The sequence below is a fragment of the Branchiostoma floridae genome, chromosome 16 (assembly GCF_000003815.2).
Source record: "Branchiostoma floridae strain S238N-H82 chromosome 16, Bfl_VNyyK, whole genome shotgun sequence".
Lineage (NCBI taxonomy): Eukaryota > Metazoa > Chordata > Leptocardii > Amphioxiformes > Branchiostomatidae > Branchiostoma > Branchiostoma floridae.
The window spans coordinates 4,450,355-4,465,217 of NC_049994.1; the positions used below are offsets into that span (position 1 = coordinate 4,450,355).

At 42.0% G+C, this 14,863-nt stretch overlaps 2 protein-coding genes, 1 non-coding gene and 1 pseudogene across 5 annotated transcripts in view; 1 reads left to right on the plus strand and 3 right to left on the minus strand.

Annotated features, from left to right (window-relative positions):
- Window positions 1-3,993, minus strand: part of LOC118403485 — an 8,549-nt pseudogene extending 4,556 nt beyond the window's left edge. The window contains exons 1-3 of the transcript XR_004829652.1: window positions 3,839-3,993; window positions 2,111-2,292; window positions 543-582 (exon numbers count right to left, since the gene is read on the minus strand). The product of XR_004829652.1 is annotated as a peroxisomal trans-2-enoyl-CoA reductase-like (transcript). The remainder of the gene's footprint in view (window positions 1-542; window positions 583-2,110; window positions 2,293-3,838) is intronic.
- Window positions 3,994-4,859: 866 nt separating this feature from the next.
- On the minus strand, window positions 4,860-12,409 carry LOC118403095 (heat shock cognate 71 kDa protein). 2 transcript variants are annotated; one of them, XM_035801566.1, is made up of 9 exons: window positions 12,222-12,409; window positions 10,528-10,749; window positions 9,515-9,720; window positions 9,185-9,337; window positions 7,859-8,136; window positions 7,166-7,682; window positions 6,303-6,465; window positions 5,842-6,074; window positions 4,860-5,378 (listed from the first exon to the last, which is right to left on the minus strand). In XM_035801566.1, exons 2-9 carry the CDS (start codon window positions 10,736-10,738, stop codon window positions 5,163-5,165), a joined length of 1,977 nt encoding a protein of 658 aa, XP_035657459.1. In that variant the 5' UTR covers window positions 10,739-10,749; window positions 12,222-12,409; the 3' UTR covers window positions 4,860-5,162. The 2 variants fall into 2 exon arrangements, with proteins under 2 accessions (XP_035657459.1, XP_035657457.1); XM_035801564.1 differs by having other exon boundaries at window positions 9,179-9,337.
- On the minus strand, window positions 6,553-6,772 carry LOC118403978. The gene has a single exon (XR_004829729.1). It is a non-coding gene; the product is annotated as a small nucleolar RNA SNORA73 family (small nucleolar RNA).
- Window positions 12,410-13,221: 812 nt separating the features above from the next.
- Window positions 13,222-14,863, plus strand: part of LOC118403146 (zygotic DNA replication licensing factor mcm6-B-like) — a 17,409-nt gene continuing 15,767 nt past the window's right edge. Inside the window, exon 1 of the mRNA XM_035801655.1 lies at window positions 13,222-13,408. Within this exon, the coding sequence (XP_035657548.1) occupies window positions 13,317-13,408 (92 nt within the window). The 5' untranslated portion in view covers window positions 13,222-13,316. The remainder of the gene's footprint in view (window positions 13,409-14,863) is intronic.

Sequence of the window (14,863 nt, forward strand, 5' to 3'; positions counted from 1 at the left end):
GCCGACCGAACTCAGACACTACTGATGACATCAGGTTTTCACCTGTAGGAAAATTAAAGTATTGATTTGATTTGATTGATTTTATCTGATTTATTAAAATTGCAAACGGTACAATACAAGAGTAGGTCACAGGCAGCGGTATGCTGGTGCCGTGGCCCACACATGAATACATACATATCAATTGATACATTAGGTTAAATGTGTTTGAAATATCTTTAAGAAGATATGACTTCTACAACACTTTGGAAGACACACCAATAGAAATTTAACATTTTGCACATTTGGTGACACCTGTCTTGATTGCAAAAAAAAGGTGTGGGTATGTCTTCATGATCCTCATTCCTTTGTACATGTACTTGTGAACCAAAATTTTCTGGCATTCATCTAACTCTCATATTGCAAAAAACTTCTCATCTTGCAAAATTACCAAATTGACAGAAAAGCCCTTACTTAATTAATATCTATCCAGATGTCGTCAACCAATGAGAAGGCTTCAGTTTCCCATTAACACAGCTGGTCATTTGCACTAGTATGTGTCTCACTGGTCATTTGCACTGAGTATGTGTCCCATAGCCTCACCGGCTGTAGGGGCAGCAATGCCATCAACATATATTGACCACTAATTGCAAGGTTTCCATTGGTCACAAGAAGTCAAAGCCTTTGTTTTGTCATTTGGCTGAATCCTTTAACGTTACATGAAAGAGTGCGTTGTTCGATTTGCTTCACAAACTCAGTGGTTTATTCAGTGGTTATACGAAATGACCACAACTTATGACACCATATACATTTAAGGAAACTGGGTAATTAATCTATTCATATGTAACCTTAAATGCGACTTCATGTACTCGGGTAAGTTACGGCCTGTGATTCGATGAAGCTTGCCGAGGAGTGAAAAAGGGCGCGGTCCCTCAAGGTTACCAGGGCGATGGAACGGAACATGAAATTCGAACCACTACGTGTCCGCAGTTGACCCCGCTTGACCACAACGTAGCAGAACGGTCCAATGTCATAATGTAACGATACATTGCGAAAACAGGAACTCACTATGTATGGGGCACACTCACCACTTTTGGTAAAACGTCAAAATTCTAACCGTATTAGATATTGATGAAGAATGTATCAAATATTGACATAATTCGATGCCTATGACAAAAAGAGGCCCTCGCGGAAGCCGCATAATGGTACCGTCCGAGCCCGTTCGATCGAACGGCCGAACCCTTGGGTTGTGAAATGGCGGGAAAACGACAGCGGCGCTGGCAGCGGTTCTGAAGGACTGTTACCATCGCATTTACGGGCTTCGTCCTCGGTGACAACAGTACTTTTGCTGACAATATAGACAAATTCGTATTTATAATCCCTTTTAAAAGAAATTTATCCATCGCTATTTGTTTTGATCATGAAAGGATTTCCTCTAGAGCGGATTATTGACCAAAAATTAGAAAAAAAAATCCATTTTACCTATTTTTTACCCAAAAAAAGTTATGATGAATTAATATACAACAAAATAGCGACGGACAAACTAAATCAACTTGATTTTATCTGTCATCCTGTGAAATATGAGGGTCCAGAACGTTGTCTCCACCGAGGACAGGGCACATGAAATGAACCTAATATTTTTTAACCAAAATGTGTGTTTTTTAACCCAAAAATCTATCATATCAACATAATTTGTCCGGTGTTTTATTTCATTTAATTACTACTAGCACCTTGTGAAATTTCATTGCAATACGACAATGCTATCGAATTTTACAAGCATGTACCCATTTTACCTTGTCTACCGCAGTGTCACATGCCGTAATTGACCAGAGTAGAAATACCCTTTCTGTAGAGGGTCAGAACCCATGTAGTCGCCTCAAGAGGAGATGGGTAGACAATATGAAGAAGATATTCTCAAACTGAACCTGCACAAGGTTGACCCCTTGACAGAGGCAGTTGTAGATCAGCAATCAGACCTGAACAACATCCCATAAGACGGGGAACAATGGATGCTGAACTGGATAGTGAGTGAGTGATTGAGTGAGTGAGTGTGAGTGAGTGAGTGAGTGAGTGAGTGAGTGAGTGAGTGAGTGAGTGAGTGAGTGAGTGAGTGAGTGAGTGAGTGAGTGAGTGAGCGGGCGAGAGAGTGAGTGAGTGAGTTTAAACCTAGTAGTTTTGCTACCTCATCTTCTTTCCTGATGTTGCAGGGAATGGCCTTGACCTGGGCTGTACTTCCAGGTGGGATACATGCAGCCAGCTGGTCTGCTGCTGCCTGGAGACGGTCCTTCTTCCGAGAGGCTATCACCACTTTGCACCCTGTATGATAAACCAAACGTAGAAAAAAATGTATATACAATACGTACATAGGGTCGCAGGCCAAAGCAAAGTCTGTTGCAGTTGAAACCCATGGCGGTCTCCAGGACCCATCTACTAGTATCTGTCTAGGGATGGAGGTTTGCTTCTTGACATAAACAAAAATGTCATGGCAATCCATCCAAAAGAAAATACCAATTTTTCTTCATGACATAAAATTGACAAAAATGTATTTTTGTTAGGTTTATAACAACAGATTTAATGACAGAAATTTACAACATGAGCTCTCGAAAATCTAAAGCTAGAAACACCACTGGTTACCCACTCATGCATTAACACCCTTACGTTCCAACATCAGTATAGATGTTCCAGTACCCCTATAACGTTATATGTTCCGACACCCTTACTTTGCGACACCTCATGTTCCCATATATCTATGTTCTGAGTCTTCTGTATCATTATCTACTGATACCCCTATGTTTTGACCACCCCGACATTCTGATACACCTGTTCTTACGTCAATATGTCCTGACACCCCTATTTTCTGACACCAGTATGTTCCTAAAAACCTATATTCTGATACTCCCATTTTCTGACACCTTTATGCCTAGCAGGGCTCTAGTCAGCGTCCGTTTTTCCGTCAATTGACGGAAATTTGCTGCTTGTGACGGAAAAATTTTAAAACCAATCCGTCAACCTTGACAGACAAAAATCCTTGGTGGAAGCTACAGGCGGTTTGGGGACGCCGTCCACAGCCGTAAAAGCCACACACTGTTTGTTTTGCTGTTGTTATTATTGTTGACGATGTGTGTCGGCGCCCTTTCGCATACGATAATCTCATTAAAAGTTTTTCAAGGTCTCAGTTCAGTCTTTCTAACTCCTGGAATAGTGTTTTCGCGTTTTTTGCATCAATGGGAATTTGCTGACGGAAAAAAATTTGAGCTGGCTAGAGCCCTGATGCCTAGCCCGGACTCCATCTTATTCCGACACCCTTATGTTCCTGACATCCCTGACACTCTTATGTTCTGTTCTGACACCTGTGATTGGACATGGACATCCCTACATTACTAGTATGTTCAAACAGCTCTGTGTTCTACTTCTATCACACCTTAGGAATTTAGCCAGATTTTTGCCAGGGCCGGCACAGAACCTGTTCTTCGGCAGACAAGGCAGGTCTTCCTGAGGACCTAAGACAAGCACTCCTGGGCCAGGGAGGAGTCATGTAAGGAGAGTTTGCCGGATATCAAAGGCTTTTCCTTCCATAACAAATCCCAGAAGTGCTTATCCAGCTCCATAAGACATGCCTTGGTTGCCGAACTGATAATATTCTCTGCCATGTCGGCCCTGGCTTAAATTCTGGTTCCCAGGGTACAACTATCATAAAATAATTTTTGTCTGTATTATTTTGGAGTGGATCTTTTCGGTTTTAAATTTGTGTTCAGCTTTTAAGACAAGAACGATTTACAACTTTTAGAAAGTGGGCCAAAGGTGAACGTTCTCACGGCAACTCATGTTCTTTGGGTCCCACGTGTCTCCCAAGACTTCTTACCGAGACTGAGGAGTTCCTTGGTGATTGCCAGCCCTATCCCCGTCCCTCCGCCCGTCACTACCGCCACCTTCCCGGCGAACAGACCGGGTTTGAAGACACTTCGTACTCTGAGGTCTTTTTGCGACGCCATGCTTGTGTTGAACTTTGACCGGATTGTTTACTCTCTAAGCAGACGTTCGGCGGTGGATGGCTTTTGACGTCTTTTTTGTCCGGATATTTTATATGGTTTTCTTTTTGCCCGACAGATTAAGATGGTGAACAAATATAAAACATTACAGACTAGAATGCCAAATAAAAAACGCTAACGTTACTATTAATATATTAAAGACGTTTAAAAGAAAGACCTCTGCTTGAAGAATACGGACTGAGTCCAACCTCTGCTTGAAGAATATGGGCTGTTCTCATTGGCTAAACTTAGGAGGACTGCCTCATTTCGATGACGGGGGCAGTGTTTGCTATAGAATATAGCTTATGATTTTACAACCACTATATGTAATTTTTATCCATGTAGCAATTTTAACCTTTCATTTTGTAAACAGCACATCCTCATGGCTATCATTGGTACTGCAGCATAACCCCCACTTTTTGTTCTTTACCGTTGGCAAGCTGTTTTCTAACAAAGATAAATTCTATACACAATAAATTTTAACAGCGGCTAGATGTAACCATACTCTTGTTACTACTAGATTTGCACTGGTAATAACCTCCATATAAAGTTTATTATACCCCCTTTCCACGGGGACGGCGCTCTCTCTGAGACCTAAAATTTGAGATTGCTCGACGAATTCTATAGAAAAGAAACAAATCTTTTGTGTTTTGTTGTCTTCTCAGTCACACTTTATCTTTTGAATAAAATACCCAGTGTGAAAGCCAAGGATACACATATACATGTACTATTTTGGTTGCAGTGAGAGCGCAGCACGATCGCAGTCTAGTGGAAAGGGAGCCTTATTCTTGAGGCTTAAAGTATATTTGCAAATCTTACTTCATTTCCACAAGCACAGAAAGAAACAACACTTGATTCTTACAGAAAGTCTTTATTCTTACGGAAACTTTTTATTCTTTCTCTTCCTTTCCACACTATAGAATCTTTTTTTTTGTAACGTAACGGCAGATAGGATGGATAAGAGTTTACAGTTGAACAAATAAAAAAGGTTCACCGAAGTAAACCTGCACAGAATTCAAAAGTGCTTTTACTCTCATATACATATCGAAGCAGTTTTGAGGAAAGGTAAGGGACTGTAAAAACGGTGTTCGGCTAGGCTTGTAAGGTCTGCAAGGGGCGTGTTCAAAATCCAGATCGTTTTGTTGTTCGGGTTGGAGTTTAGTCGACCTCCTCGATGGTGGGGCCGCTACCGCTGCCGCCCTCCTGTGCACCTGCATCGCCACCTGGGGCACCTCCGGGGAAGCCGCCTGCACCTGGGAAGCCAGCTGCGCCAGGTGGTGCGCCACCTGCGGCCTGGTACATCTTGGTGACGATGGGCATGCACACCTTCTCTAGCTCCTTCTGCTGATGCTCAAACTCATCCTTGTCAGCCATCTGTTGGACAGACAATCACAAGGTTACGAAAAAATCTCAACATGGCTTGACATAACAAAGAAGAAATGTTCCTGAATCTGATTTCGTAGCAGGGATAAAATGCAGTGTTCGGGAAAGTAGGCGAGCATACTAAAGATGAAAATGTTTGCCATGGTTTTAATTTCTGTGACGACATCACCACGACGAAAACTGCTAACCTCAAACCACCAAACATTTCCCCTTTAACTGTAGTCCAACATCCACTAGAACAAGCAGTGCTTGTGTTTTCAATTCACGGACTCAAAAATCAGTTAGAAGTAGCAGAAAGACAGCAGCTTGGTTGATGTTAATAGTTTATATTTTCTAGGCTTGAGACATCTGAGGCTAAGTGGTATGCTTTCTTAGCATTCATTGTGTACTACAGCATGTTATGAAGGGAAAGTGATAGTTTAATTCAAAATACAGCCAATGTGTCAAGACCTACCTGGTTGGCATCAAGCCAGCTGATGACCTCGTTACACTTGTCCGTGATGGCCTTCTTGTCGTCATCGCTGATCTTGTCCTTGACCTTCTCGTCCTCCACAGTGTTCTTCATGTTGAAGGCGTAGCTCTCCAGCTGGTTCTTAGAGGCGATGCGCTCGCGCTGAGACTCATCTTCCTGGCGGTACTTCTCTGCTTCTGTAACCATACGCTCGATGTCCTCCTTGCTCAGACGTCCTATAGTAGGTAAAACAATAGAAAAATGTTTTTACAACTCCACCTTCACATTTAGACTCAAGTTTCGTAACAGAAGTAAATACATCCCAAGGCTTTTAGAAGCTGAAAGACCTAACCGAAAGCTATCCATCTATTTGATTTATGGTTCTATGAGTTTTCCAGATGAATGTCTTGTAAAAGAAATTGTCACAAGATGCAGAAATTAGACAATCTGGAACATTCATGTACCCTTGTCGTTGGTAATGGTGATCTTGTTCTCCTTTCCTGTGCTCTTGTCCACAGCAGAGACGTTCAGGATACCGTTGGCGTCAATGTCGAATGTCACCTCGATCTGTGGCACACCACGGGGCGCTGGCGGGATCCCGGTCAGCTCGAACTTGCCCAGAAGGTTCTGTAAGAACAGGATCATTACGTCAACAACTGCAGATGAAAACTTATTTTCTATAGAACCCTACGCCTTTTGAAGCTATTTTGTAGAAGGTGTTCCTTGCATGGTCAGTCCCCCCAGTCAGTGTCGAAGTGACTCTGGGAAGCAGCACGGATATGCCAGGCTCCGTCCACGCCAGCGCCCGAAGGCGCCGGGGACAGACTTGCTCTCCAACGTCGTGGAAGGGGAATGTGCCTCATGGCGTCCCGAGGGACACTGAGCTCCCGAGCGCCACTTCAGCAGAGCCAGGAGGTACTGGGTGCTACGTTGGGTTCATCAAATTCAATGCATGCATTTAAAAAAATACATTTACGAAAGTTACCACCATCTAATGTAGGACTATTTACCAACTCACTAGTATACTGTAAGTGCATTTAAGTTTGCAGGGATTTAATTTCACGGTAGCCGGAAAAAGGACTTTTTGCAGTGACACTAAAGACTGCAGTCTAATACCATAATAGAAAAATGGTCGTGGTGGTTTTAAGTTCGCTCTGAAGTGGTCTCTGCAAAAACCACGAACATTAATCCACCGCGAACATTTCTGCATTTACAGTACAATGGGATTGCTGGACAAATTTTGACCTGTGCTGAATCAAAATGGCCACATGAATCTCAAGTCAAGGTGTGATTAAAGTGTTTGCATCTAACAGATTAAGAAACTTACATTGTCCCTGGTCATGGCACGCTCTCCCTCGTACACCTGGATCAGCACACCCGGCTGGTTGTCGGAGTACGTCGTGAAGGTCTGCGTCTGCTTGGTGGGCACCGTCGTGTTACGCTTGATGAGCGGCGTCATGACACCGCCGGCCGTCTCAATACCTAGAGACAGGGGGGCAACGTCCAACAGTAGCAGGTCCTGCACCTCCTCAGACTTGTCTCCGGACAAGATGGCGGCCTGGACGGCGGCGCCGTACGCCACGGCCTCGTCAGGGTTGATGGACTTGCACAGCTCCTTGCCGTTGAAGAAGTCTTGCAGCAGCTTCTGGATCTTGGGGATACGGGTGGAGCCTCCGACCAGCACGATCTCGTGGATCTGGGCCTTGTCCAGCTTGGCGTCGCGGAGAGACTTCTCCACGGGCTCCAGGGTGCCACGGAACAGGTCCGCGTTCAGCTCCTCAAAACGGGCGCGGGTGATGGACGTGTAGAAGTCGATACCTTCGAACAGGGAGTCAATCTCGATGCTGGAAACACAAGACAGAACTATTTTAACAACTGATTTTAACTTCAAACATCGAAATTTCTGTACAAGTCTGCAAGAACCCAGCATGAAGCAAAACCAACTGTTAGTATACAAGCCTCATGGCTTTAACTATTAAATACTATCATAGACGAATCATAGCAATTCACAACTTCTCACCTGGCCTGAGCACTAGATGAAAGGGTCCTCTTGGCACGTTCACAGGCTGTGCGCAGACGACGGATTGCACGCTTGTTGGTGGTCAGGTCCTTCTTGTGCTTACGCTTGAACTCAGTCACAAAGTGGTTGACCATGCGGTTGTCGAAGTCCTCCCCTCCCAAGTGGGTGTCTCCTGCCGTGGACTTCACCTCGAAGATTCCATCCTCGATGGTCAGGATGGACACATCAAAGGTGCCGCCGCCCAGATCGAAGATCAAGACGTTCTTCTCTGTTCCCATCTAGACAGAAAGGAAATATGAGTCAGTGGCTACTCGTAAAAAACAACATACATGGACACTTCTGGTATTGTCCTGCACGAAGCATAACCACCAGATTTAGTTGTCATTTTCTTAAACTCAATTTTGTACCACTGCTTTTCAATTAGAGGCATCTGTTTTGGAATTTGAAGCACTTGAAATCATATGCTGATCACAAATAGACAAATTCCATCTTTCATGTGAGCACAAGTATTTAACTGCAGATGTGGAGAGCTCCTGCAGCTATTTTCGTTGTGCCAAGGACAACACCAGTGCCCCGACTCCTGATGGAATGTGGCGGCCTCCTGTAGAGTCAGTCGTGTGTGTATGACCAAGCCTCTGCCAAGACTTCAGAAAGCACGTCAAGGCCACTCACTCCAGATTATAGACTCAGAAGGCCATATACAAACGGTAGTCCACTACGCCAAGTACATGATTAGGACTAGCAACCTGAAGCTATAGCAGGGCTAGGTATTACAGCCACAGCAAGTAAAGGTAAACTGTAACAGGCTTAAGACTGGACAGCAACTTAACCCCATTAGTGATTAATGAAGTTGTAACAGTTTCAGTTTTAGAAGCAAGGGAAGACAATATTCCCCCACCCATCAATGCAAAATAAAAAAAGGAAACAAGAATATTGCTACATCTATTCATAAGCATTCTTAAAACAACACAAGCATTCAAGGTAATGATTAAGGGTTTCAGCATATAGTTTAAGAAATCGCTGCAGACCAGAAACACAAGCAGGACACTAATGCACAAAACAGCCTCCTGTTAATACTGAGGACTGCAGTGAATGGGAACTGATTTAGTTGTTATAGATCTCAATGCAAAGTTGTGAGAGTTGCAATGTCAAAAGCCCTGTGCTGTGAGAAGTGTCTGGTATAACATTCTGTATGTTTCAGCAGCCACAACCATCTATGGTCCCATCAAAGTACAGTTGCCAGTCTCATGTGCATGAGGCTGGCAATTGCACTAGAAATTCAACACTATCTATAAAGAACAACAAAAGCGGGATAACAACATTTGCCTTCTTGTCCAGTCCGTACGCAATGGCGGCTGCAGTTGGCTCGTTGATAATACGGAGAACGTTCAAGCCCGAGATGGTGCCTGCGTCCTTTGTGGCCTGGCGCTGAGAGTCGTTGAAGTAGGCTGGAACTGTAACCACGGCGTTCATCACATCCTGTAAAAAAAATTCACGCTTTAGTATATCTATCATGAGTATTTCAACTTGGATCAATAAAGGGCTTGCTCCACGAGCACGTCGCCAAAAATGATGTCCTATTTTCAGTGTATAAAGGTGCCAGCAAGTTTGAACTTCAAATTGAAGTTTATCTCTAAACTATAGAAGTATGCCTACCTTCCCGAGGTATGCCTCTGCAACTTCCTTCATCTTGACAAGCACCATGGACGAGATTTCTTCAGGGAAGAAGGTCTTGGTCTCACCCTTGTACTCAACCCTGATCTTGGGCTTCCCGCCATCGCTGACGACCGTGAAGGGCCAGTGCTTCATGTCCGACTGGACAGAGGCGTCCTCAAAACGACGGCCAATCAGACGCTTGGCATCTGTTAAGATAAAACACCATATATTATATACAAGTTACGTAAAAAAAATGGGCAGATTTAACATTAACTTAACTTTCATGAAATGTCCTGCCATTCATACAAGGAAAAAAAAAGCTATGAATATTTTCTGTACAGACTGCAATTCTTGAAATTTATCCAGCAGTTCAAAGACTAGTTTTTGCAGTAACCATTTCACAGCAAAGAACATTGATGATTCCATTTCTGCACAGTATGAGACTACACAAGTTCATGTGTGACCACATAGACCCAGGGTTCTCCCCAGAATTTTTTAGTATAGTGGAGGGGCTGGCAAAAATTACCCGCACCAACGCGCTGCACTTTCATGAAAATGGGTTCATTTTGCAATGACAGAGGGTGTCAAATACTACAAGTAGCCAGCTGCTGCCGCACCGTGTGCCTGCGAAGCTGGTGTGTTACGCCGAAGGGCGGTTATACCGGCTATATAGATACAGATACAGAAGTATAATATACTGTTATTCCTTTGTTGTGAAGTGGCAAAACTACTATTGTTTTGATCATTGCTCATTCACAAGTTTTTGCAGACAATGCTGACTGGAAAAGTGATGCCACTTGGTACAAAAATCTGTGAATTGTCATTAATTTTAGCAAAACTAACAAAGAAAATAGAGAAGAAACACAATAAATTTGAAAAACAGTATAGTGGAGCTGGCTGAGAGTATAGTGGAGGGCCTCCCTTATTCCACTCTCTGGGGAGAACCCTGTAGACCACTCTATGTTCTCCTTTACAGAAGTAACATAATGGTACTATGACACTTCTAGACTTACCAAAAACAGTGTTGCTGGGGTTCATGGCCACCTGGTTCTTGGCGGCGTCCCCGATCAGTCTCTCGCTGTCGTTGAATGCAACATAGCTGGGCGTGGTCCTGTTTCCCTGGTCGTTGGCGATGATCTCCACCTTGCCGTGCTGGAACACCCCCACGCAGGAGTAGGTGGTTCCAAGGTCGATACCGACAGCGGGTCCGGTCTGCTTTGCCATGGTTCTGTGTTCTAAAACAGGATGTGAAGGTTGCTTCAGTTGGGTGTTAACATGTTTCACAGTTCACATTTGCTTATCAAACCACACCCTAGTCACATATGCATGGCACATTTAGCTCTGTGTTAGCCTTGAATAACATACCAGTCCCACCACCATCATGACTACCCCAACTAAATACATGAAAGTGCAGCTCTACAAAGAAATAGTCTAGAACTCCATTATCGACATACCCATTGATCAAAATCTCCAAAGGTTTTCAAATCTTTAAATATAAAAATTGGAAAAATGAAATGAAAAACATGGAACAGAATCAATCTATATTTTAATCAAATTAAGGTACATAAGTGCAACACAATTTCTTCCTGTGCCATTAGCAAAGCAAGCACTTTCATTTTGATCCACTCACTAGAACAGATCAATCTACTGGGAAGCGATCAATGAAAATTGGATGGAAAGACAATAGTCCACTCTGGTGAATACAAAGGTTGTTGGGTATGAATAATGCAAACCAATAATCAGTGGCCGCTCAACCAGTCTGGCTTCCTCAAAGTTCCTGTATAATCTATAATTTCTGCAACGTGTGGGGAATGGGGAGGGGGGTTACAAAGTCCTCTTTTAAAAATTTTGTTCAAATTTCGGTACGAAATCGAGTGCCAAAACCCAGAATTTTCCCTGCTTTCACAACTCTGAAAGTATATTTAGTCCGAGAATATGTAATCGGGAATTTCCAAGGGGGATTTCCAAAGATCACGAATTTATGACGTCACCACGTGGTGAGATCTGGAAGTTTCGGGAAGGCCATTCTTTCTATTAAAGGAAACCGAAAAGGCTAGTGAAAGTAACAAGAAAGGGGTCTCAATTTCTGCTTACGGTTTCAACGGATGTGCCCCGAAAAAATGGGACAATGAAATAGCAACGCCCAGGGCACAAACGGATAAAACCGCCATTTTTGGTTGAGTCATTCAGACTTTTGATGGGCTTTGAATTTGATACCCCTCGTTCACTACACTACGTGTCTCTTCTTCAGATAGACTCATGACTGGACCCATTCAAACTATGAAAAACATGAATCTGGCCTTGATGTTAACGAAGAATATCTACTGAAGAAGGCTATAATGTTGAAAATTTTGCTACTAGAGACTAGAAATTACTCAAAAATGGCGTCAGACAATGAATGAGTTACATGGTAATGAATTTTTCACGACTTCCTCTTTTGGAAGCACCAAGGAGCATATGAATTTTATCTGGACAGAAACTTAACAAGTCGAATCTAAGACTTTGAGGTAAAATATTTCTGAGGAAACAAACATTGAGACATAGAATTCTAGCAGGAAATAAAAATTTCCGAATCAGACATGTTCTACTAGCCGGTCACACGTGGTGTCGCATGTGAAATGCCGGCCGGCTTGAGTACAACCAAAGAACGAGCAATTTACACAAAAAGTAACCGTAAAAAATCGTAATACGAGAAACTACAGCTTACCTTATAGTATTTACAGCAAATATAATACAGGAATGATTGGTAAAAGGCTTCTTGGAAGCTTGGTAAAGAGGTACAAGTCTAAGTGATGTCTACCGTTTCCGTTACTGAGGGTGGCGCAGGTGCTGGCTTTATAAAAAGGAAGGATAGAATATTCTGGAAACGTGAATCACGTGTGTGGTTTTAGCCAATCAGCGCGTAGGATCTGGATTGGTCTGGGTGGGTCAGATACTTCCAGAACCATCGGTAACGATATTTATCATTCATTGAATATACAATTTCTTCTTTTAACAATAATAACTGAATAAGAAGTGACCATTGATGGATTTTATGATATAATAAGTATCTTTTTTCATAATGAATTTTTAGATTTTTTGCTAACTGATGATATGAATACCAATTTTCTAAAAACTTGTGAGGGAGGAAACCCACTGAATACGACAGCAAAAAGAACACCCCCTTGCTCACCATATTTGGTAAGGATGATGTAATGCCATTTGTTGGACGTCAATGGGTCAAACCAACAGGTTAGCAACCACCAAATACGTATTTCAATAATACATACAATTTTCTGAGCCATAGCTATATATTTTGATAAAGATGCAATAATAGCACCTTTATAATATTTTGGTCAGCAAAAGTGAAATGATATCTTTTAAAATTGGCATGTAATATTATATTCTCCACCCCTTTTACGATTTGATGGTAGAATAGTCTGTTTAATCCCCCGGGAAAAATCTCAATGGTGATTGGTTGAAATTCCCGCGAAATCTAGCTGGTTGTTCAGTCAATATTCCTCCCCTCAAAATTGTGTTTCAAAAGCAAAAGTACGATAATTTTGTCAAACTCTACAAAAACTCATATGTGATTTATTTTATATCAATTTTTTTTACTCATATTTTGTCATATTTTGCTTACTTAACGTCCTCGTTCAAAGAAGAAGTTTCGTTTGCCAAACTTGAGAGGGTTACACTGGACAAAGGATAGAACAGCCCTTCGTCCATGTGACCGTACTGGCGCGAAAACTGCACATTGATTAGAGAAGACGACGAGAGTACAGAAAATATATCAAGAAATCTTCGGCGACTTTGACCCGGCATGGACGTAGCAGACCGCGCTGTTGGGCACAACGTAGTGAAAGACGATGTAGCAGACAGATGCCAAAAGCTATTCCAAGATTTCTTGGAAGAGTAAGTGCATATTTACCTTGTCTTGGCTAGATTTTTAGTTTAAAGACTTTAAAAATGGCGACATACCAGCACCTTTTGTTAATCTACCATGTGCTGTTGTCAAATTTCACGTAACTTATTACCGGACTTATCGTGAATACAATCTTTATTAGCTGAAATGACGGACAAAAAATGTAAGAAGGGCTTTTTTGCACCCACTGAACTCACTCTTTTTACAGACCTCGACCGTCGAGCCGAAATTTTGATGGGGGGGGGGAGGTCTTATTTTTCACTTCATATCAGGCACAATTTGCAGGGGTTGATGTTGAACGTTGAAAATGTAGAAAAGAAATGAAAACATATTTTTTATTCGTTATGTATAATGCCTTCATTTAGCAATGAAGTGTACAAAATTTGGACGGTCACGGAAAACTGTAAAACAAGAAATTTATTGAAGGATACTGTGAATAAATAAATCTTGAAATTTATGTGGAATTTGTAAATTTGTTGTTGCTTGCTATCATTTATATACCACTAACTCATTGCAACATTTCCATTGTGTCAATACCTTTGATGAACTCAGTTAGGCCATGTTGATTTGATTATATGGATGACATCCTCTGGGAACTCCAAAACTGATGCGAGCGAGCGAATAAAAAAAAAGTTTGGCCAAAAAAAAAAGTTGCCTTCAGTATGAAATCAAAGTGGCCAGGAAGGTTGAACATAGGACTAAACACACATAGTATGGTATACCAACAGTTAGGTGAAGGGACAGGTACATCATACGGGTGCAAAACATTTTTTCTTCTTTGACCAATCCGAAAAAAACAGACCTGAAAAAAAAAATCAGAGGAACAGGTTTCGCCCGCTGGGTTTCGGCAATTACAAAATGGACACACTATGTCGGCAGGCATTTGGGGTCTTACCGGGGGCCAAGAAGACAACAAGAGCAAAATACAGAGACAACTAGAGTTCGGCGACCTCATACCTCCATGAAAATTTAGAGCTTTTGTAAATTTCATGCAAATGACTAAGACATTAACATAATTTATGCATGGTGTTGTTCATCATTGACAAACGTACACATGTCACAATTATAACATTCCCATTATTAATCATAAAGCGGTTTTGCAATTTTTACATAAATTATGCAAATAAGTTCCTCATTACCATATTTAGTATCTACTTATATTCCACCTATCATAATTAACATGTGTTACATTTATTGAAGTCCAGTTATGGAAAACAATGGAATTGTACAATTTCCTCATTAATTATGCAAATTAAGCCCTCATTTGCATAACATGCATATCATTATGAACATCTTTGCCTAAGGTACCCGCATGCCTAATATGATGCCAATCCGTCAATCCTTTCTGCAGTTATCCACTTTGGAATGTCTTGACAAAAACGCCCCTGCAGTTCCTAAAATTAAATGTTAGGGGGCTGAAACTTGCTCCACTTTGTCATGACACT